This window comes from Agelaius tricolor, unplaced genomic scaffold (genome assembly GCF_023055355.1).
Source record: "Agelaius tricolor isolate 1412-34295 unplaced genomic scaffold, bAgeTri1.0.p SCAF_1, whole genome shotgun sequence".
NCBI lineage: Eukaryota > Metazoa > Chordata > Aves > Passeriformes > Icteridae > Agelaius > Agelaius tricolor.
Window position 1 is genome coordinate 72,369,446 of NW_027269261.1, and position 20,848 is coordinate 72,390,293.

Below are 20,848 nucleotides of genomic sequence, written 5' to 3' on the forward strand. Positions count from 1 at the left end.
GTTTCCAATAATAGAAAACTGTGAGTGCTGCCACATGGAATTGCAGAAATACCTGTTACATGAAAGGGAGGTCTATCTGTATTTTCTCATCTTCAGAGAAGTCTTGAGAGTGAAGTTCAAAGTGTGTTTAGCTTTGGGTGTTTGGGTCTTTGTCATCCCACAGGGGCAGGTTCCACACGTGACATTGAACTCTTGAGTGTGTTGTGGAGTTTTGGAGTGGGCAAGTAAAGGACTTTTCAGTGTTGGTTTTCTGTTTTGGAGTAGGGAATCTGTGGAGGCATACCTGGATGTGAAGTCCAGGTTTCCAATATTGGATATTGAAAACAATTGCCAGTGCTGACATTTATTGTCTTCTCTGAAAGTACCAGCCTTCTCTAGGAAAGAAAGAAAACTTGGCCTCTGTCTTCCAGAAGTCTTACTAAGATAGACTTGTGGTTTTTCATGAGCAAAAAGAGCAGGTGAAGACAGTAGTTACTCTGTTCTAGGCAAAATCTTTGTGGGGAAAATCTCTCTGGTTCACCATGTCTTGAGTTTTGATTCCTAAAAATGCAGGGTAGTCAAATACAGTGTTGGCTTCATGTATGAAGTTGTAAGATTCTAAAGTACTCTGTTTTGAAGAATAATGAATTAATATCTTCTTGTCAGAGAGATTGCACTGTTTTTCTCCTCCAAAATTTTATCAGCTACAGTTGGGAAAAATGACTTAGATGTCGAAAATGTCCAGAAAATTTAAGCTGAGTCAGAAAAGTAATGTACTATTCCTTGTCAGCAGCAAAGCCTCTCATGGGAGCATGTAGTAGCAACTGTATTTTGATTTCTGGTGGGGAACTGATCTGTAAAATCTGATTTTACACATTGTAGCTCACTGCTGCTTGGGCAGCCAAAAGTTCAGCACTGCTCCATCAAGGAGATTCCTGCCTCTTGCCCATCCTGTGGTCAGAGAGGGCTGTGAGGAGCAGACCCTGCAGTTTGGTTTGTGATTCATGACTTGCCATGAGTGAGGACTGGGCCATGTGGATGGAAGAAGAACAGCAATTTCTCTATGCAGAGTTCATTGGATCTGGTTTACAGGCAAGACATTTCTCAACCCTGGAACTGAAGGTGTGTTAGTGCAAAAAATGGCTGAGCTAAGCCACATCAGTTTGGATGATACATCTTGGGTGGCAGATGTTTGACTCCTCCTGTAGTTTTGCCTTTCCCAGGAAAGGAATATCTTCCCTTCATCACAGCATGCCCAGGACGTGGCTGTGTGTAAACCAGGCAGTGTAACTTCTCTCAGCAGTTGCACTGAGTGTCCATTTTTACCACTTGTGGTTGTTTTGGGTAGCAAACACAGTATTTGTGAATATTGTAGCATGATTTGATGGTGATGGCACAGGAGAACTGAGTTGCAGACTAATTTTGGCTGAGTTTTTGTGATGGTCTTCGTTGTACTAGATAGGTAAATACAACAATTACTTTGGAGAATTGTGCTGTGATGTGCTTTGTGGAATTGCCAAGACCTTGTGAGTCCCATTGTTGAAAGTGTTTATTTCAGATAGACTGGTATGGTGTTTTCACATGATATTTTGAGAAATCTTCATATGAGCTTTTGAGAAATCTTCATATGAGCTTTTCTGTACACAAATTTTACTTTTCTTAATTGTGTCACCAAGGGCACCATCAAAAGTGCTGTGAGCACCTGATTAGCTAAATACAATCATTGACAGTTCTTTAGCCTTCCCTCTTGTGCTGTGCTGTTTATCTTGTTTCTGTGGCATATGGGGTGGGAGTTGAAAAAAACCAGTGAAACCTTTAAATAATAAGTGTGGGTGGGGTTTGACTGCATTCACTGTGGATCCCTACCAGAAGCAATGGGTTTTTAATTTTTTTTTAATTATTATTTTACACAAATACTTTCATTGTCCAACAGTTACTAACCTCTATTCAGAAAACAATGACCTGTTCTAGTTCAGGCTGCAGATGGCAGACACCCTCTCAAGTGATGTTAGGATAAAACTTAATTTTCTGGGCCTTTCTTCAGTTATAGACAAGCACTAAAATTTCACTGGGAGTGGTGTGCTGACTTAAAAGTGTGCTGTTCTCTAGATCCTAATTCCTGCTATGAATATTTATATTTTTAAAACTCTGGTTTTTTATACATTGGATTTTAAGACTTACTGCATTTTCTTCCATGCCTATAAAGAAACCATCAGAGAGCATATCTTTATGGAATTAATCACCAAAAAAGTAAGGCTCTCAGTCTCTGTCCTTAGGGAAAGTGAGAATCTGAAATTTTTCTTACTGTTGAAAATAAATTCAATATTTAATAGCAGGTTGGTGTTTTCAGTTCCCTGAAACATTCCCACAAAGTGCTTTTGGTAATATTTGTAGTTATCACTGTTCCATGACAGCTGCTTGCACTGACTCACTAGGACTGTAGTGGAAGGCTGTAGAAGCATTTGTTGATATAATAATGTGGTTTTAGTCAAAGATTAATTTTTTAAAATAAAATTTATACTTGCAAGAAACTTGGGGTTGTTCAACCTGGAGAAGGCTCCAGAGAGACCTTTCTGGGCTCTTTAGTACTTAAAGAAAGCCTATAAGAAAGGTGGGGAAAAATGCTCTAGCAGGACCTGTTGAGACAGGAGAAGGGGGGGTGATGGTTTTCAATTAAAAATTGTAGATTTCAAATAGATGTAAGGTAGAATTTTCCTACAAGGGTGGTGGGGCCCTGGCACAGGCTGCCCAGAGAAGCTGTGGCTGCCTCATCCCTGGGAGTGTCCCAGGCCAGGCTGGATGAGGCTCTGAGCAGCCTGGGCTGGATAAGGATGTTCCTGCTCCTTGCAGGGGTGTTGGACTGAACCACAGAGTCACAGGCATGGAACAGAAAGGACCTTGAAGATGTAGGTCCAGAGATAAAATACCAAAATACTTGCCAAATACCAAGTGTGCAAAAAAGAGCAGCGTTCTTGGGTGTGTTAAGGAAAGCAAAAATGAGAATGAAGGGTGAATGTGGATCTTGAATCACTTTGTTAAATGAGATTTTAATCATCATGCAGCTACAGGTGTGAATTTGGGGATTTGCTGACATGCAAGGTTTTAGCACATTTGAGACAATGCTGTGTAGAATGCTGAATTTCATAATTGGAGAGGAAATATAATTTACCAGATAGTAAAGCAACTCTTGAATACAGAAATATGTGAGATTTTCAAGGTTGATTGCCATTTTCTTGCTCAATCTGTGAGAGATAAGTAAGAAACTGCTTATGTAAACAAAAGTTGCCTTACAATGTAAATTGGGTTCTCTAGAGGGGCCACGGTGATGGTCATAACTCCAGTCAAGAAATTGTTACTGTGTTTTTATCACTCTGTAGCCACTGACCATGTGATTATTTTATGGTGGTCTTAATCATTCTGTCATTGATTTTAAAAAGCTGAGAAGTGTTGCAGCTACCTGCTTCAAAAGATGTTCAAACAGTGGTATTTAATAGAAGGAAAATGTAATGCTTTTAATATTTTGTCTTCAAAAAAATAGTCAATCTCTCTGAAGTTGCTGCTGGAAGCTTTAGGAGCATTTTTTCATCTGTTCGAGATAATTTCTATAATCACAACGACATCTTAAGCACTTCCCATTTCTAGCTTAAAATTAGCACTATAAAGAAATCTAACTGCTGCTCTAATTTTTGCCTCAGGGTGTAAGTTGTCCTCATTAGTGTCTTGCAGTAATGCTTACAGTGCCCGTTGACTTCTAGGCATCTGATTCAGATTTACTTCACTTTATTATCAATATCTAATCTAGATTTATTTATACTTATTTAATCAGAAGAAAAAAGAGAGGTATTCTTGAAGTGCAATTTCACATGTAACCAGCAAAAAGACTCTTTCATTGACGCCACACTAAAAAAAAAAGGTATATCCTCAAGAGAGAGAAGCAAAACTACAAATTCAGGTGTGTAGAGGTTGTATCCTAATGCCCTCATATATTTTCTGTTATAAATCTCCCCAGTGAGTTTCTGCTTTGTTTTGGTCTTTTTAACTATTTTTTTTTTCCTCTACTAAGGAAGCAAGGGTAAAGAATTAAATCTGTACACATGCAAGGAGAAATACAGTTTTGACAGGACCTTCTTAAGAGGAAAAAATAAGTCTGTTTTGGAAAATGTATTTCTTTATATAGATAAACAAAGATGAGAGATGATTAACATTGTTACTGTGTCTGTATTGGCAAGTATATCAGCTCCTAGTCCCTTCACTTTGCTGTTACACATTGAAAAACAGTGCAAAACCTCTTGAAATTTTGGATATTCAAAGCTTTGAAATAAGGTTTATGTAGGAAGAGGAAGCCTTTTATGCTAACTTTTTTTTTCCAAGTACTGTGGCTTTTAAAGCAAGTTGTTAGTATCTTATTAGAAGAATTATTTATTCCCTTGACTCTCTTTTAGGGAGCAATACAAACACTTGAACAGATTAACAGTTCTTTGGAAGTAGTAATACTCAGCAGAATGTAATTTTAGAAGTGTTTTTCATGTAATAACCTTTTAATGCTGTTTTGAGTGGTTCCATTCAGAATTTTGGCTAATTCTTGCATTCATTGATTTGAAAAATTAAATATTTGTCAAGAACTTCCTGACTAAAACTTCCTTTTACTTAAAAAACAAACCAAATTATTTCTGGCAAGCTGCTTTTCCTGCAAAGGATGCACACCCTGACCTTTATGCAGCAGGTTGCAGCATTTCTGAAAGTCTGTCTGGTTGTGCCTGGTATTACCAGCACTGTAAACACATTTATTCCCTGTAACTTCTCATTCCTACTCTCAGGCTGTAATATTTTATTCTTCATTAAGTATTGAAAAATGTGAAGTGGACATTGCATGCTGTTTAAAAAAAAAAAAAAAACAACCCAAAATGTCACTTCTTTGTCAGACAAAACCAAATTATTTCTTTGTTAGCCATCCCAATTTTGCTTTTAGAGTGCTGCCAAGACAAGTGTAAGCCTTGAGGGTGCTAACCCTGTGCATGGGAACCTGGGTGACGCTGAATGCCATTTGTTCGCCAGAGAGCCAGGGGAGGGTTTGGCTCACACAGGGGATGGTGAGGCACATCCTGCCCGGGCTGCAAACAATCAGCAGCCACAGGAAACTGCTCTGCACCAGCTCTGAAGGACAACAGAGCTTGTTTGAAAGCCAGGCTGAAGCAGTCTGGCTGGGGCATTGTCTCAGCTGGGTTGCACATCTGGGAAGCAGGTTTGTGTTGCACAACGTCCTTGCCAAGCTGGTAGGAGCTGGGTGTGTCTAACTTTGCCTCTTGAGAAAGCCAAGCTTTTATTTTGCAAGTAACGTGCTTTATTTCTGAAAGTTTTCAGTCTATTTGGTTGTTCACTGGCTTTTTGTTGATTTGGTTTGGTTTTTTTTTCCAGGAGGGCCAAACATCTGGGCCATCACCTCTGAAGAGCGGGCCAAGCATGACAAGCAGTTTGATAGCCTTAAACCCACGGGAGGTTTCATTACAGGTTGGTCTGAGCTCTGCATTACACATTAACTTCTGTGTACGCATACCTATCTCTGCAGAACACTTTTAGAACTGCATCCTATTTCTAGCCCTTTGTTGTGTGACTAATCACCATATTCTTCAGGCAAACAGCCACAGGTTATTAGTAAACTTAACAAGCTTTCCTCTCAAGTCTGGCACGGGAATGCTGTTCTGTTTAACCCTGTCACTTCTGCAGCCACCAACTGTGTGCTGCCATTCTGTCTAGTTTCAGAAACCAGAGAAGATCAGGTGAAATTTGTGCTTATGTGGGAGGCTGCCAGGGAGCACTTCCAGTAGCTGTTCTGGCAGGTGACACCAGACACAGCAGAAGTGGCTCTCCTCAGTGTGAGGAGAGAATGCTGTGCTGTTAGACATCTTTGTTTGGGAGGAGGAGGCAGGGAGAGGGATGCTGACAGCTTGTCCTTGTTAGCAACTGCTTGAAATTTGGGCCATTGTGCCTTCAGCAGGGACTGGGTGGACTAATGGCATTTTGCAGGGCCTGCTGTCAGTTCCAGTTGCATTCAGCTGTGTCTCCTCTGAAACAATTGGGTCACGTTGCTATGCACCTCACAATTTGGAGGTTTTAAATCTAAAATCTGCTTTTGATATCAAGACCCAATTTCATTGGCAAAGATGTCTTAATTTAAGAATGCCTCATTCTTGGTGGGTGGCTGGGCACTAAGGACCAGCCCTGACAGCTCCTACCTTCCCAGCTATGCAGTAATGCCCTGTCTAGTTCCTCTACTGGCCCTGCTTTTCCTCTTTTGGGGCTGGAAAGGACTGAGGAGAGAGTGGAAAGTTGTCTGTTTGGAACATGCTAAGTGGCACCTAACTCCTGCTTTGGCCAGACAGCACTGGGAGGTTGATGTTTGCCTCCAGCTGGAAACTGTGCAGTGCCAGGAACTACCCTCAGGCCACATCTGGGCTCTTACCTGCATCTGCATCTGTGGGCTTTGTTATTTATTTGGCAAATGCTTGAAATAAAAGCTTGTGTATGAATATAAGAGAGAGCTGAAAGAGTAATTTGAAGTCTTAGCTCTAAGCATCTGTAATTCACTCAGATGTAGGCATAAACACCGCTGTCCCTGCTTTGTATGTGTACCAACTGATGTGGAACTTGGTATGGGATTGCACAACAGTTCCTATTCCCTTCCTGAAATACTGAAATTGTGGGTGTTGTCTGACAGAAAAGAATATTACTTAGAACTTGATGGTTTTCCTAGTTTTTCTAGAGACACAATACTGGCTCAGGTTAGATGGGATAGAGAAGAAAAGAAACAGCATTCTTATCCTTTCCTGCATAAGTAATTGGGGCAGGACTAAATTTTCATTCATTTTTTAATCCATGCATCTTTTAAGATGTTGGCAGCCATCAATTTGTGACCTGTTAAAGTTTTTACAGCTATCTGAAATCACTTCTCAGAGCAAAGGTTGGGAATTATGGAATACATGGATGTCTGACAATCACTGTCACCAATGTTAAAAGCTGGGAAAAAAGCCCTGGAAAGCTTGGCATCCAGCATGGGGGTTTATTTCAAAAACCTAATCCCCCAAGAGCATGCTGAGCTCCTCAGAAATCTGTCTCTGGTATAAAAGCCTGTCTTTTTTTCTTTGTTTATCACAGGTGATCAAGCACGTACCTTTTTTTTGCAATCGGGTCTGCCATCTTCAATCCTTGCTCAAATATGGTAAGGTATTCTTTATTGTTTGTTTTTTCTAAGATAGGATATTCATAGTATTCAAATGCTACCTTTGCTGTGCTGTGTTTCACAGAGGCTTTCAGTTGAGGTAGAAAGTGTTGTCTGAGTCATTGTTTTAATTTTATTAAATACAGAGGAAGGTTTCAGCCCATATGTGGACCAGCAATTAATTAAAACTCAGTAATTTTTACATCTTTCTAATGATGTTATTTCAAATTGGATCATGCTGAATGCAGCATTTTTAAACTATATTAAGGGCTTGAAGTATGCAAAGTAGAAGACAAGAAAAAAATCTAAAGTCACAAAAAAAGTAGAAGGACAGTTTTGATATGTGAGTTACCAAGCAATGCTGTAATACAGGAACTGGAAAAAGTGCTGTTCCTTACAGCATAGATGTGGTGAGTGCAACACTTGAAATGTTTTCTTCTCTGTAACCCCTCAGTCCTCACTAGAATCCTGTGCTCAGTTTGGAATGTGTGTGCTAAAAGACACATACTGGAGGCTCATAATAATTAAGAACAACTTTAAGAAAAAATGTTAAAGCAAATAACTAAATGCAAGTTAGTTTTTCCTTCAGCAACTTAGAATCACAGAGTTGTTAAGGTTAGAAAAGTGTTCTGGGATCATCAAGTCAAACCAGCATCACCACCATGTTTACCATTAAACCTCAATGCCTAGAAAAGAGGGGCAGGGAGATTTTTCTGTGGGGCCTTGGGGTTTTGTACTGAGCAGTAACAGAATCAAAGGAAAAATGAAGCTTAACATTAGTCTGATTTTTTTTTTCTCCTAATTTTATTTACGTTCTTGTGCTTGGTCCTTGCATGCTTAAATGTTAATAAAATTTCATATTATCTGTCTGACCAGAAATGTTGAGGTTATGTATGCACTGTTGTGTCTATTTCCTGTTGTATTTATTTGGAGAACTGTGAGAAGGAAGACAGTGTGAGTATCAGGCTCAGAAAACCGCACCACTGGGAGGTTGATTCACCACTGTGAATTAATGAAGTTTTCATAGCAGTGTATGGTCCCTTTAGGAGGTTTCTGCATCCTCCTGCATCTTGTTCCAGATTCTTGCATTAATTCCTTACCTTACCAAGGATTAATTTAAAATAATTATTCTGACTGGGAGCATAAAGAAAAGCATAGCAGAGGCTTGCAGCAGAGGCAACAACTGTATCCACTGGGCAGGAGACTTCTGCTTTCTCAAAAGCTTTCCTGCTTTCTTGGGAATTGCATGTTTAATATATAGGAACCTCAAAACTGAACTCTGCAGAAGTGGGTACTCCAACTTCTCAAAGGTAAGAAAGTTATCCTAAGTTGAAAATTTACTTTGCAGTAAGTTTCTTGTTTTCCTGTGAAAAAACAGTAAATAAATCTAGTAGGAAAGCCTCTCATAGACCAAAAATGTTATATTTCTGTTTCTTTTCTAATTTTATTTTATTTTGTTTTGTTTTAAGGACGCTCTCGGACCTGAACAAGGATGGAAAAATGGATCAGCTGGAGTTCTCTATAGCTATGAAACTCATCAAGCTGAAATTGCAAGGACAGCACTTGCCTTCAGTTCTCCCTCCTGTCATGAAACAAACTCCAGTGTTTTCACCACTAATGTCAGCTCGCTTTGGTACTTATGAATATATAATTACTTAGTGTTCAGAGGTAAAAAAACCACAGTTAATTGCAGCCAAATAAAAGCATTAATCTGACCATGAAAGTTTAGTGAATCAGTGTGAAACAAGAAAAAAAGGATATTCTGATTTAGGAAATTCACCGGGTCACTTTCTTGATATATTTGAAAATTTGATTCTTTAAAACCTTTTAATAGAGAAAAACATTTATTCAGTTTTGACAAAAAGGCCACTCACATCTACTGTCTGCCTTGCAGGCTCTCATTTTGTACTGGTGATCTTTTTTTTTTCTTCCTCCTACTCAGTCACGTATTTATACGTGGGGGTTTTAAAGTTAAATTTAGGCAAAGGTCAGAGTTTTGGTAGAACAGCTGTTTTACATATTTTTTCAAAGTGAATCAGACTGTTTTGGTTATATGATTAACTGAATAGAATTACTTTGACTCTTCTTTTTTTATATAGTGTTTGGGGATTCAGTGCATGCTTGCTATTGTGTTATTTTATAGCATAAAATATCCACAATGACTTAGGCTGGATTACAAAATACACATACACTTCTATGATGAAATTAAATGTATGCATATATTAATTACATACATGATTTAAAATGTCTGCCCATCACCAAATCTCGTGTGTTTGTCTACAAGGGCATGCATTTACAGGGAGCTGTGTATGGCTTACACTTACCTCTACAACTTCCCATCATCTCAGCAGCACTGTTGTGTTCCACAAGGTGCAGCCAGTAATTCAAGTGCCCTAATTTGCCTCAGGCAGCTGCCTCTAGAAACCCTTTGCTAAGCATGGGTACTAATAAGGACTTTTCACCCCTGTGGATTCTTCCAAGGCTGATAGTTGGAAGAGACTTAGTTCAGAAACAGCAGCAGCTTTTCCCCATGGAGGATTGTCACAGCTTTTGAGGTTGTAATTCTCTCTCAGGGGCCAGGCTTGTTGAAGAAATAGGTATAGCTGCAATTATAGAAAACCAGATCTTACTCTGTTGTGAAAATAGTAGCTAAGCCTACCTTGAGAATGAATTTGCTTGTCAAGATTTTTCTTTTTAAATTCCTGTTCTTCAGTGTATTTTCCCCTGTGAGCTGTCTTGCCTAAATTTAGCAAAAAAGTAAATATTGCACATGAGCATCTATTTTACCTCATTGTATTCCAGACACCAGTTGCTTTGTGTAGTTTTGACCCACATAAGGGACCCAGTTTCTTGCTGAAGCCTCTGCAGTGTTAAAGCCTGAATTATTGGATTTTGCTCTAGGAATGGGTAGCATGCCAAATCTGTCCATGCCCACGTCTGTGTCTGCGATCGCACCGTTAGCTCCCATGGCTCTGACCTCCATGACTTCCATTCCTCCCCTGGTTATCTCTGCTCCCCTGGTGCCTTCTGTCAGTACCTCCTCGTTGCCAAATGGAACATCCAGCCTTCTGCAGCCTTTGTCTGTTCCTTTCTCCTCAAGTGAGTATAGCACAGTCCAGTACTTGCTCTCAGAATTGTGAATCTTATTTTGTCTGTGGCTAATTTCAGACAGGAGTCCTAATACATGCATGAGAGTTAAAAAAAAAACAACAAAAAATCTCCAGAAAGCTCTACAAATGGTTTTTCTCCAAAGTTCACATCTGTTAATTCTGTTCTAACTAGTTAATCATAACAACAAGACACTGATTAGCTTTTCTTACTTCTGTCAAAGTGAATGTTGATTATGAAGCATTATCTTATACCCAGTTGCTTTATAATTCTGGGGTTAATTTTTTGTTTCTTCTTCTTCCAGCGCTGCCTCATACTGGTTCTTTAGGCCCCATGGCAGGAGGATTTGGTGGTTCCAGTATGCAGAAGGCACAGTCACTAATTGATTTAGGATCTAGCAGGTATGGAAGTTAAGTTTAAAATTGTTGTATCTTACACTAAAGTAGTATACCTTCCAAAACTTGCAGAGCATTTCTGTTCTCAAAGTACATTTGTTAAAAATTAGTCAATATAATATGACCTGTCAAGTATAAAAACAGATTTTGTTTTTATATGCACAGGAAGTAATTTTCAGTAAATTGACAAAATATCCAAAATAGGTGAGGAGTTGAGATGAGCAGTGCCAAAAAAGAAGGGAATGTACCTCATTAGTAAAGAGAAACAAGCCTTGCTAAGTGGTTATAAAAGCAATGTTTGTGCATTATGTGCTCATTCATTATAGAGGGCACCATGTCATCAGCAGGCATGTTAGAATAGGATTTTTTATCAATATTTATCTGTGAATTTGCTTTATGAATAATAGAAGATTATGAATCTTTATAATCAACTGCTCTGGTTCACTGATTTTAGGGCTTTGCCATAGAGGGACTTGCACATAGTGAGGGACTGGGCTTATGTATCCGGTTGGGCATCCAGGGGTGTCTCCCAAAGGATGGTACCAAGGGTATCTCCACCCCAGCTCAGTTCCATGAGTGACTCAAAGGCTCTTGCACCTCCCTGCTGCCTGTTCAGGGCACGTGGGGTGCATGATCTGGGCTCCTCACACACCTGATGTCAGCAGATGTCCTGTAAGGTGACTGTAAGCATGGCATGTGCCTGGAAACATCTTTTTTTTTTTTTTTTTTTGGTTGGTTGTCTTTTTTGGATTGCAAAGCCTTCTGTTGCTGGTGCTGTACAAAGGAGCCCTTCTCCAGTGTTATTGTTGGCAGCATTGTCACCATCATGTTGTCTTATTCCATGCAGGGAATGTCAATCCAGCATTGTGCTGGAGAGGTTTTGTTTCTGTCAGCATTCTCAATTGCCTTGGATAGCACTTCAAAGAGTTTGGTTTTTTTACTTGACAGACCGGGGATCACCTTTAACAAGGCAGGCTGAATTCAGCTCTCCTGAGTTTGTCTGATTTTCAGAGATGGGACACTGAAAATGCTGGGAGTTTAGATGGAAGTTTGATGGGTTTATCTAAACCCTCCATCAGGACTATTCTGCAGAAACTGACTGAGTTGGAAGAGCTCCACTCAGCATGTCATTGTCACAGAAAGAAGAGGTAGAGCTGGAATATGGTGATTTAAACAGCTTTAGAAGCTATGGGTTCATCAGATCCATTTTTATTCTCATGTTTAATCATTAACATGCCTCTTAAAGTTACTTAAACAATGACCCAACAGTCTTGGGATAGTGGAGGTGTTTTCCTGTGGTTTCCTCTACTATTATTCTGCAGTGGTAGAAGGATCAATTATGTGCATTAGTGCCTGTGATACCAAAGGAAAATGATTTTCTAATCCACATGTTTCCTTACAAATATATCCCTACTTTGGCTGTAAAATTCCATATTTGTGATGAAATTATTTATAGCAAGTTAGCAGAGGTAAAACATGGTGGAAGTTGTTTCATGTTACTGGAACATTCTATGTATCTTCTGTTCCAATGCCTCTTTTTTAAACCAAGTGATTTAGAGTTATTTCTTTATCTCTTTTTCTCTTTTGGTTTTCTTTTAATATTTGGTTGGTTGGTTTGGTTTGTTTTTTTTTTGCTTTGTTTTGTTTTGAAATTATATTGCAGTTCAAATTCTTCCTCTAGTGCATCACTAGCTGGGAATTCACCAAAGATTACATCCTCAGACTGGGCAGTTCCTCAGGCCTCCAGATTAAAATACAGACAGAAATTTAACAGTCTTGATAAAAGCATGAGTGGATATTTATCAGGTGAGTATGACTTTTGGTATGGACTGGGAAAACCAGAGTGTTTCCTGCCTCTGAACATCACAGGCTGAGGGATGGAATCCCAGCTTGGGATTTGACTTCCATGTGAAATAAAAGCTGAAATGTTGGTGTTCAGACCTGTGCAGGAGAGAGTGGATTTCAGCCAGCAAGGAGTGGAAATAACCATCAGTTCATTGGCTTGGGCTTTGTGTTAGACCTGGAGGAGCCAAACACACTGGGGAAGCTACAGCAGCTGTGGCAGGGAAGAGGAGAAGCCTGGAGTGGTGGGACCTGACTAGAGGAGCCTGAGAACCACAAGGCTGTGGAGTTCTGCTCTGTAAAGTCAGCAGGCATTTTTCAAACATCACTCCTTAGACTGAGGCTCTTTCTTGTGACACTGGGGGACATTCACCATCATTTTTGTGCCGTGTGCTCCTGTATCAGTCAATGCTCAGATACTTGGGCTTTGTCTTTTGAAAGAACACAGCTTGGAAAAGACTGCAGAACTGCAGCCACTGCTTGGAGTTTTTCCAAAGTAATTTAAGAGAGTCCTTGTTGATTTCCAGTGACATCTGTGCTGGGCCACAGCATTATGGTGGCTTCAGAAGACTTCATACCAAGTAAATACAAGAGGAGGGTTTTACAGAAGTTCTTACAAAATGGGATTCCTCAGTGCAGTGAGTAGAGAGAGTGCTCAGAGAGCAGCCAGGAGGTGCAAAGTCACTATGTGTGTTTTGTGTCTGCATTAGATTTCCCATTTTGAATGAGCACTCTGCCTCACTTCCCTTGCCTACAAAAGAGCAGGACAATTCTTTGTTTAAGGAAAGGGTCTCAATGTTTCAATCTTGTTCAGTTGATTTTGGACTGAAGGTTTCCTCCACCTGCCTAGAAATGTATCAGATTCTTTGCTACCAAGGAGAGCTCTCCAGGTGATAGCTCAAGGTTTAGGCAAACAGTCAGCTGTGCTGTTGTGACAGCTGTGGGGATTACCATAAATACCCATTTTTCATGTCAGCTTTTCTGTTAGGTGCTCTGGGTGGAAAAAGGTACAGGAGAATACTTACATCTTCATTGTGTTCAGGTTATAATGCCTGTTGTTAAGCTTGGAAGTAAAACCAACTGATGAAAATGGATTAGATTAATATTAAAAATAAACATGCCCCAGTTCATGACCCATTTTTTGCCTCATGTGAACCTTTGAATGAAGTATTTATTTTAATAAAAATCTTCTACGCTTTCTCTAAGGATTTCAAGCAAGGAATGCCCTTCTGCAATCAAATCTTTCACAGACTCAGCTGGCTACTATTTGGTGAGTTTAGTTACTGATGCAAAATCTTCATGGTGTTAAGAGAAGAAATGTACTTTATTAAATAAATGATAGAGATACCACAGATCTAAAATCATAAACAGAAACTGAGCTGCTAGTTAAACTAAGTTTGTTCACTAGTTACATTTCTAAAAGACACCTTGAGATAATTCAGTTTTCCATTCTTTGTGTGTGTTTGTTAAACTCTGTAATAGAAGATGCTAACTTCAATTTCTGACCCAGGTTCTAGATTTCTGAAATCTAGGTTGTTAGTTTTAAAGTATGGAGGAAGATTAAAAATTAAGTAACCCTTCAATTTTTTTGAGTTTTACTGCAGTTTCCATAAAGATATCTGCATATTGCATGTGTTTTAAGACTTGCCTTTATCGTGCTGATGAAAGTGGTGAGAGTTGTCTGAAGGCTTGAATGATCTGCTCTGCTAGACATGGCAGTTTAGGTTACACCTTCAGACATAACTCAGATGTTATACATGAAATTTAGTGGCTCAGAAGAATTCACAACAGCTTTACATCTCCTCTTGAGTTCCCTTTCTTCTTCCTCTGTCCCTGGACAGTCATTTGTGTCTGTAGCAGCAGCAAAGCTCAGCTTGTTTGGTTTCATTCTGTGAAGATAAATGTGGGCTGTGGGGTTGTATTGCTCCTCTCTGGAGTCTGGGGCATAAATCAGGTGTGCAGTGTTTCTTTTCCTTCTGGGTGTGTATCCTGAAGGTATCAGTAGCCAATGCAAGGAGTTCTGTGTTCCCCTGTAGAGAGAAATAACAGCCCAAATTTCAGTTTTGCCCTAAGAAATTACCAATATTTCTACTGGGTGCTTATTAGTGGTAATTACTGAAATAATGGTGCTGTTACGTGTGAGTAGTGCTGGTGTGTGAACATAACAAAATTTCATCATCTCCTGCTTTTGTTTTTCACTGTGTGTGTGTGATGGGTTTTTTTTTTTTTTTGGTGTTTGTTTTGTTGTTTCCTTTTTGTTTTTCATAGGTTTTTTTTTTTTAACTGCTTTTTAAATGAACTGTGTTTTTACTAAGCATTTTGCTTTCGTGCAGTCTAACGACACATTTCAGCAATTCTGTCTCCATAGTCGATTCTTTGAGAGAGGCTCCTGCTTTCTTGCATTTCACTGGATTCACAAACACACACACCCCACCAGCCCCCCCCCAGCTTGTTGGAAACAGTTTGTAGGCTCATATGATCTCCTGCTCCTTAGAAGGGAGTAGGTGATCCTTTTCCTACCCTCTGCAAGTTACTCTGCACCAGCTTGTGCCTTCCCTGCACTGTCAAGGAGACACAAGGAGAAAAAAGAATTCTATGCAAAGCTCCCTCTTGTAGAGTTTGATGTAATTTTATGTAATGCTTTCTTTGGCTTCAAAAAATAATTGAAAAAGTGATTTCTAGCATTTTGAGCTGGTTAAGAACAGTCCTGGTTTCACTTTCCAGCTCTTCTATTTGTGATGCAGTAAAACAAGAGATACTTCTTACTTTCAGTGTTTTATGGAAATGTAGGAGGATTGGGTTTGTTCAGGCTGGAGAAGAGAATGTTTCAGTGAAGCTGAAAAGAAAGCTTCACCTGAAAATAGCCAAAGAAAGATGGAGAGAGTTTATTTTCAAGGGCCTGTAGAGACAGGACAAGGAGGAATGGCTTCAAACTGTAAAAGAGCAGGTTTAGATTGGATATTAGGAAGAAATTCTGTACTGTAAGGATGGTGAGGCACTGGAACAGGCTGCCCAGAGGAGCTGTGGATTCTCAATCCGTGGAAGTGTTCATAGCCAAGCTGGATGGAGCTTGGAGCAACCTGGGCTAATGGAAGGTGTCCCTGTCCATTGCAGGGGGTTGGAACTGGATGATCTTTAAGGTCCCTTGCAACCCAAACCACTCCATGATTCCATGATCTGAATAACAGTACATGATTAAACCAAATAATATCTCCTTTCATCAGTCATTTATGTTATTAATTGTAAGTATTTTTACCAAAACATTCCACAGGAATTGTCAGTTTTAAAAATTGTTTTTCCACAGTGCCTTGTTTCAGCTGTAATTTGCGAGTGATTGTGGTGTTTGGTTCTAATTGGTGCTGCTGCTGAACCCCTGCAGGTCCCTGGCTGATATAGATGGAGATGGGCAGCTGAAAGCTGATGAGTTTGTGTTGGCCATGCACCTCACAGACATGGCCAAAGCTGGGCAGCCACTGCCCCTGACTCTGCCCCTTGAGCTGGTGCCACCTTCTTTCAGGTAATCACTGAGGGCGGTGAAATGTAATGTATTTAACACAACTGTGCTGTTCCTCTAACAATGGTGGGGTGGGGTTGTTTTCCCCTCCAGGAGTGGAAAATATACTGAAAATATAAATGGAACTCTGCCATCTTATCAACCTGTGCAAGAGGAGGAGCCACAGAAAAAACAGCCAGGTAAAAAACAGGGTTCATGTTCTCAATGTATGGGGCTGGTTTTGAAGGGCACTGAAACTTTTAGGAAGTGGAAGAAGGAATGCAATCCATGGAGAGCTTCATTTCAGGAGCTAGATCCCTTTTAACTTGGATGGTAGGAAGCTTGTTGAGTGGATGTAGCCAGCCTGTTTCATCCAATAGAATTGAGAAGGCAGTGACAAGGGGCTATTTTTAGCTGTAGGAGAGGAAAAGTGTGCTGATTAATAATGTATTCTGGAAAATAAACCCTTCATGGCCAGACACTGCTGTGCTACTGCAAATTTCTTTTTCATTTGAAAGTTCCTGGCATTACTGGCCATTCTGAAAGCAGCGGGGTCCAGAGTAGTTCAGTTCTCTGCAAACTGGAAGCAGTTTGGACATAACATAAATTCTCCTACTGACAATGTTACAGGGACACTGCAAGACAAAACTTGCCTTTCCTTTTGGAAGGGTGGTTGCGGGGGCCTAAACCATTCCTTTGTGTCTCTTTTCATCCTTGTGTGCAGTAATTGAGCTTGATCCTGTTTTGGTTACTCATAGTTTTAGCTCCAGGAACTCTTACAGGGAGCACCCTTAAAAACTAAGCTCTTTATCCATGTGTTAATGTTTCCTGCACATTGGAAAACCTTTCTAACAGCAGAGAGTTTTCTCCCAGCTTATAAAAGCTGTTCTTTTATGTTTTCCTCTAGCATTCTTTCCTCTTTCATTCTTTAGAGTGAAAGGCTTTCCTGTAACATTCAAGTCATTTTCGTGGTCATTTTTAAACTGGAACTTTTTCTTCTTTTATTTTTTTTCCCAGTTGGAATATACTTAGGAAAACTTAGAGGTATTTTTGAAGAGAAAAATAAAAATAATACTTTAACAAATGGAAGATGCTTACATCATCCATGACTGAACAACCTGAGCTTGCCAAAAAGTTTCTATCTTTAGTGGCATAACTGAAGTCCTTGTTTGAGAGTGGTGTTTTGCACAGGGCAGAAATAACAACCTTTCCTTCTTTTAGTGACATTTGAGGACAAAAGGAAAGCCAACTATGAGAGGGGAAATATGGAGCTGGAAAAACGCCGACAGGTCCTGCTGGAGCAGCAGCAGAGAGAGGCTGAAAGGAAGGCTCAGAAGGAACGGGAAGAGCAGGAGCGAAGAGAGAGGGAACGCCAGGAGCAGGAGCGGAAGAGGCAGCTGGAAATGGAGAGGCAGCTGGAGAGACAACGAGAGCTGGAGAGACAAAGGGAAGAAGAAAGGAGGAAAGAAATAGAAAGGCGGGAGGTTGTTTGCTTAACATTGCTTTTAATGCTCCAAGGAATGTGTATGTGCATATAGCATCCAGGGTTTGAGTGCTGTCTCCTGGCCTGGCTGATGCCAGGTTGTCTTGGAGAGAGAACACCATTTGTTATAAATATTGGTATAGGTTAAAGATTTTCAGATACTTCATAGGAGAGATGAGATTTTCTTGAGCATATTTCTTGCATTTTTGCAAAAATTTGTATTCCAAACAAGACTCTATTGAATTCATAATTGATAACATTTTGACAGCCGAGCTTGAGACAAATTTGCTTCTACTTGGTGTCTCAGTGCATGCATCACACTTCCATATTTTATGTAGTTCTGTGAAATACTGCTTGTAACCTCCTTTGAGTATCTATCAATGTGCTGTTTTATGGGCAATATTCCAAGCTGCAAAGGCTTTCTGAATTATGAAGCTTTTTTTCATCCAGAGTCAGGAGTGTGGCACAAAGAATCTTGTAGGATCACTTCCTGCGTTCTTTGATGCTGAAGTGTATAAGAGCACTTTAGAGAAGGCATTATGTTGTGTTGCTGCTTAGAAATAGAGCACATCATATTAAATCATGCTGAGTTCTGCATTTCCACTGTAATTTAAGGTAATGCAACTTTTCCTCAGGCAGCAAAGCAGGAGCTCGAGCGCCAGCGACGACTGGAATGGGAGAGGATCCGTCGCCAAGAGCTTCTCAATCAGCGCAACAGGGAGCAAGAAGAAATTGTCAAGTTGACCTCTAGGAAGAAGAGCCTTAATCTTGAATTAGAAGCCTTGGTAAGACAGGAATTTCACCACATATGCTGAAATACAGTATTTAAATTATACAAATACTATACCTGCATTAATGGCCCACTAGGAGTTCCATTCTGTTTTGGATAATGAATCCAAAGCAGGTATTTTGGGTTGTTTTAGAGAACTGGTTGTGAACTAACCTGCCCACAGGCTTAGCAAAGGGATTTTTGCCATATGTGGTGTAATCTGTCTCTGCTTTCTTTCCAGACTGACAAACATCAGCAGATCTCAGGCAGGTTGCAGGATATTCGTAGCAAAAAGCAAATGCGAAAAACTGAGCTGGAGGCTTTGGATAGGAAATATGACCAAGGGATCATGGAAGTCAAGCAACTACAGCAACAGCTGGAGGTGTGTAGCTTTGTTAAGCTTATGGTTTTCTTTTACCATATTCTGTGTTTCCTAATGCTGTTGAAAATGCATCTCCATCGGGAGGAATATGCAGTCAGTTGGATTGCAGTGGAGAGAGGAAATAGGCAGGACTGTCAGCATTGCAGAGGCTTTTAGTTTTTTCTGTGGTGTTAAACAAATGATTATACGTATTAAAATGAGCTGAGAGTTCAGTAACAGTTGTGAAAACTGTTCAGCTATTCTTTTGTGGACTGATAGTAGAGACTTCTCTTTAATTTTGAATTCTTCTATGGCTCCTGACTCAGATTTTTTTGAGGAATGTTGTCCTGTGTTCCAACCAAGTTGGTGTTTAGGTTGAATTACCTTGCTGCTCTTTTATCTTTTTTTTCTCTATTTGAGTAACAAGACATTAATTATTTCTAATCACTTGACTACCCTAAATTATCCTCTGCCATATTTTTATGTGATGTTTCTGCTCATCAGGGAAACTTCTTTTCATGTTGTTACTGTTTTATGTTAGGCTTGGAGCAGTCACCTTAAATGGTCTTGTGATAATATTTACACTTCTAGCATGTTTGTTAAATATTTTTCCATCTGTGTTAATGGTTTGGGGTCAAAATCTTTCAATTGTAATATTATTTCTATTAAGAGTATAGAAATATTTTTTTTCTTTATCCAGTAATAATAACTTGCATCCCTGTTTCATTAACATGAGTTGTAGCTATGTTTGAAAAGTCTCTCAGTTTTACTTAATGATTCATAAACAATATTAAAATTTTGTTATGTTCTCTTCAACATCTACAGGATTATCAGAATAAACTAATCTATTTGGTTCCTGAAAAGCAGTTGTTAAATGAAAGGATAAAAAATGCTCAACTTGAAAACACTCAGAGTAAGTGCCTGCACATGAGTTCTATTCTTGATTGCCTTGCTGAGTTCTCATCCTTTGTAATCAAGACTGAAGGGTACAGAGGTGTTACAGCTTCACTTCTACATCTTCCCAGTTTAGTGCCATTGTCTCATCTGCATTCCATTATCTCCTTCATGTTCCAAATAAGGGACAAACAAACACATCTTGGCAAGAAAGCACAGATTTTGCTTAAAACTTTATTTATACAGGCTGTGTAGCTCACAGATGCTATCACAATTTGTTCTTTTTTTGGTAGTCTAAACTCAGGGGAGTTAATTTATGTAAAGTTTGGTCTTTGTTTCAAATTACACTGGAAGTCTCTGTCTAGAGAAACTTGGTATGAAATACTCTGCTATTAAAAAAAACAACAACTTGCAAGTTATTCTGTATGTATTGCATGTAATTCCTGTGGGCCTTAGTTCAGTGTTGGGGATATTTCTTCCTTGTGCTGTATATGAATAGAAAGGTAAATCAAGGAATTTTTGTGAGGAAGGAGGTTTGGATTGTGTATACAATAGGAAAATAACAAACAATGATTAAGAACTCGGGAAAAATTTTTTAAAAACCCCAGAAACATATGTAAAATTGCATGTCTTTCCTTATGCAGGTACAGGAGTTGATTCAGTGCACAAGAAGTCCCAAGAAAAGGAAGAATTATGCCAAAGACTTAAGGAACAACTAGATGCCCTTGAGAAGGAAACTGCTTCTAAACTTGCTGAAATGGATGAGTTTAACAGTCAGCTTAAGGTACTTGCATTATCCAAATATCCTACACTTGTGAGCACTGTATTTTATTTCTCCATCCAGTTATAAAGATTGGTGTCACTTTCACCAGGCTTCCACCAATTTCAGTGTCAAATAAGAATTATCAAAAGTCTTGGAGTAAATAACACAATACAAATGCAAATGTATTGCTAATGTACTAAAATATGAGTCTCTTGCTAACTATTGCTTTGCATGACTCAGCTATTGCTCCCTCTCACCTTTTGCCTTCTAGAACTCATTTTGATTTAGAATTAAAGTTTCTCAGGCCTTTGCACATTCTGTTCTTACAGTATGAGGTCATATTTGCTGCTATTTTTGAATTGTGTACTGAACACTTGACTTTTGTTGATAGACCTGTGTGGTTTCACAGCACACTCTGCAAGGTCTGGTGGCAGATTTGGGTACGAGCCTAAAAGTAACTGTAGGCCACTTATTTCTTAATATTTGTTAATTTGTTGTAAGCTAAGAGTTGTTGACCACTGGCTCTGAATTTTTGTTTCTGAGGC

General features: G+C 39.4%; 2 protein-coding genes across 10 annotated transcripts in view; one reads left to right on the forward strand and one right to left on the reverse strand.

The window, feature by feature from the left end:
- The window catches only part of ITSN2 (intersectin 2), an 80,726-nt gene that overhangs the window by 26,082 nt on the left and 33,796 nt on the right, over positions 1 to 20,848 (forward strand). For 7 of the 9 annotated variants that reach the window (XM_071439680.1, XM_071439665.1, XM_071439718.1 and 4 more), the window contains exons 3-16: positions 5,395 to 5,487; positions 7,132 to 7,195; positions 8,665 to 8,828; positions 10,097 to 10,294; positions 10,608 to 10,704; positions 12,362 to 12,504; positions 13,747 to 13,810; positions 15,920 to 16,057; positions 16,148 to 16,233; positions 17,255 to 17,517; positions 18,152 to 18,301; positions 18,527 to 18,667; positions 19,472 to 19,559; positions 20,185 to 20,324. In XM_071439680.1, coding sequence (XP_071295781.1) covers positions 5,395 to 5,487; positions 7,132 to 7,195; positions 8,665 to 8,828; positions 10,097 to 10,294; positions 10,608 to 10,704; positions 12,362 to 12,504; positions 13,747 to 13,810; positions 15,920 to 16,057; positions 16,148 to 16,233; positions 17,255 to 17,517; positions 18,152 to 18,301; positions 18,527 to 18,667; positions 19,472 to 19,559; positions 20,185 to 20,324 — 1,829 coding nt within the window. The remainder of the gene's footprint in view (positions 1 to 5,394; positions 5,488 to 7,131; positions 7,196 to 8,664; positions 8,829 to 10,096; positions 10,295 to 10,607; positions 10,705 to 12,361; positions 12,505 to 13,746; positions 13,811 to 15,919; positions 16,058 to 16,147; positions 16,234 to 17,254; positions 17,518 to 18,151; positions 18,302 to 18,526; positions 18,668 to 19,471; positions 19,560 to 20,184; positions 20,325 to 20,848) is intronic. The other 2 variants (XM_071439707.1, XM_071439729.1) reach the window with 1 other exon arrangement.
- FAM228B (family with sequence similarity 228 member B) overlaps positions 13,843 to 20,848 on the reverse strand; it is a 50,712-nt gene continuing 43,706 nt past the window's right edge. Inside the window, exon 7 of the mRNA XM_071439754.1 lies at positions 13,843 to 14,570. The gene's annotated coding sequence lies outside the window, so the exon portion shown is untranslated. The remainder of the gene's footprint in view (positions 14,571 to 20,848) is intronic.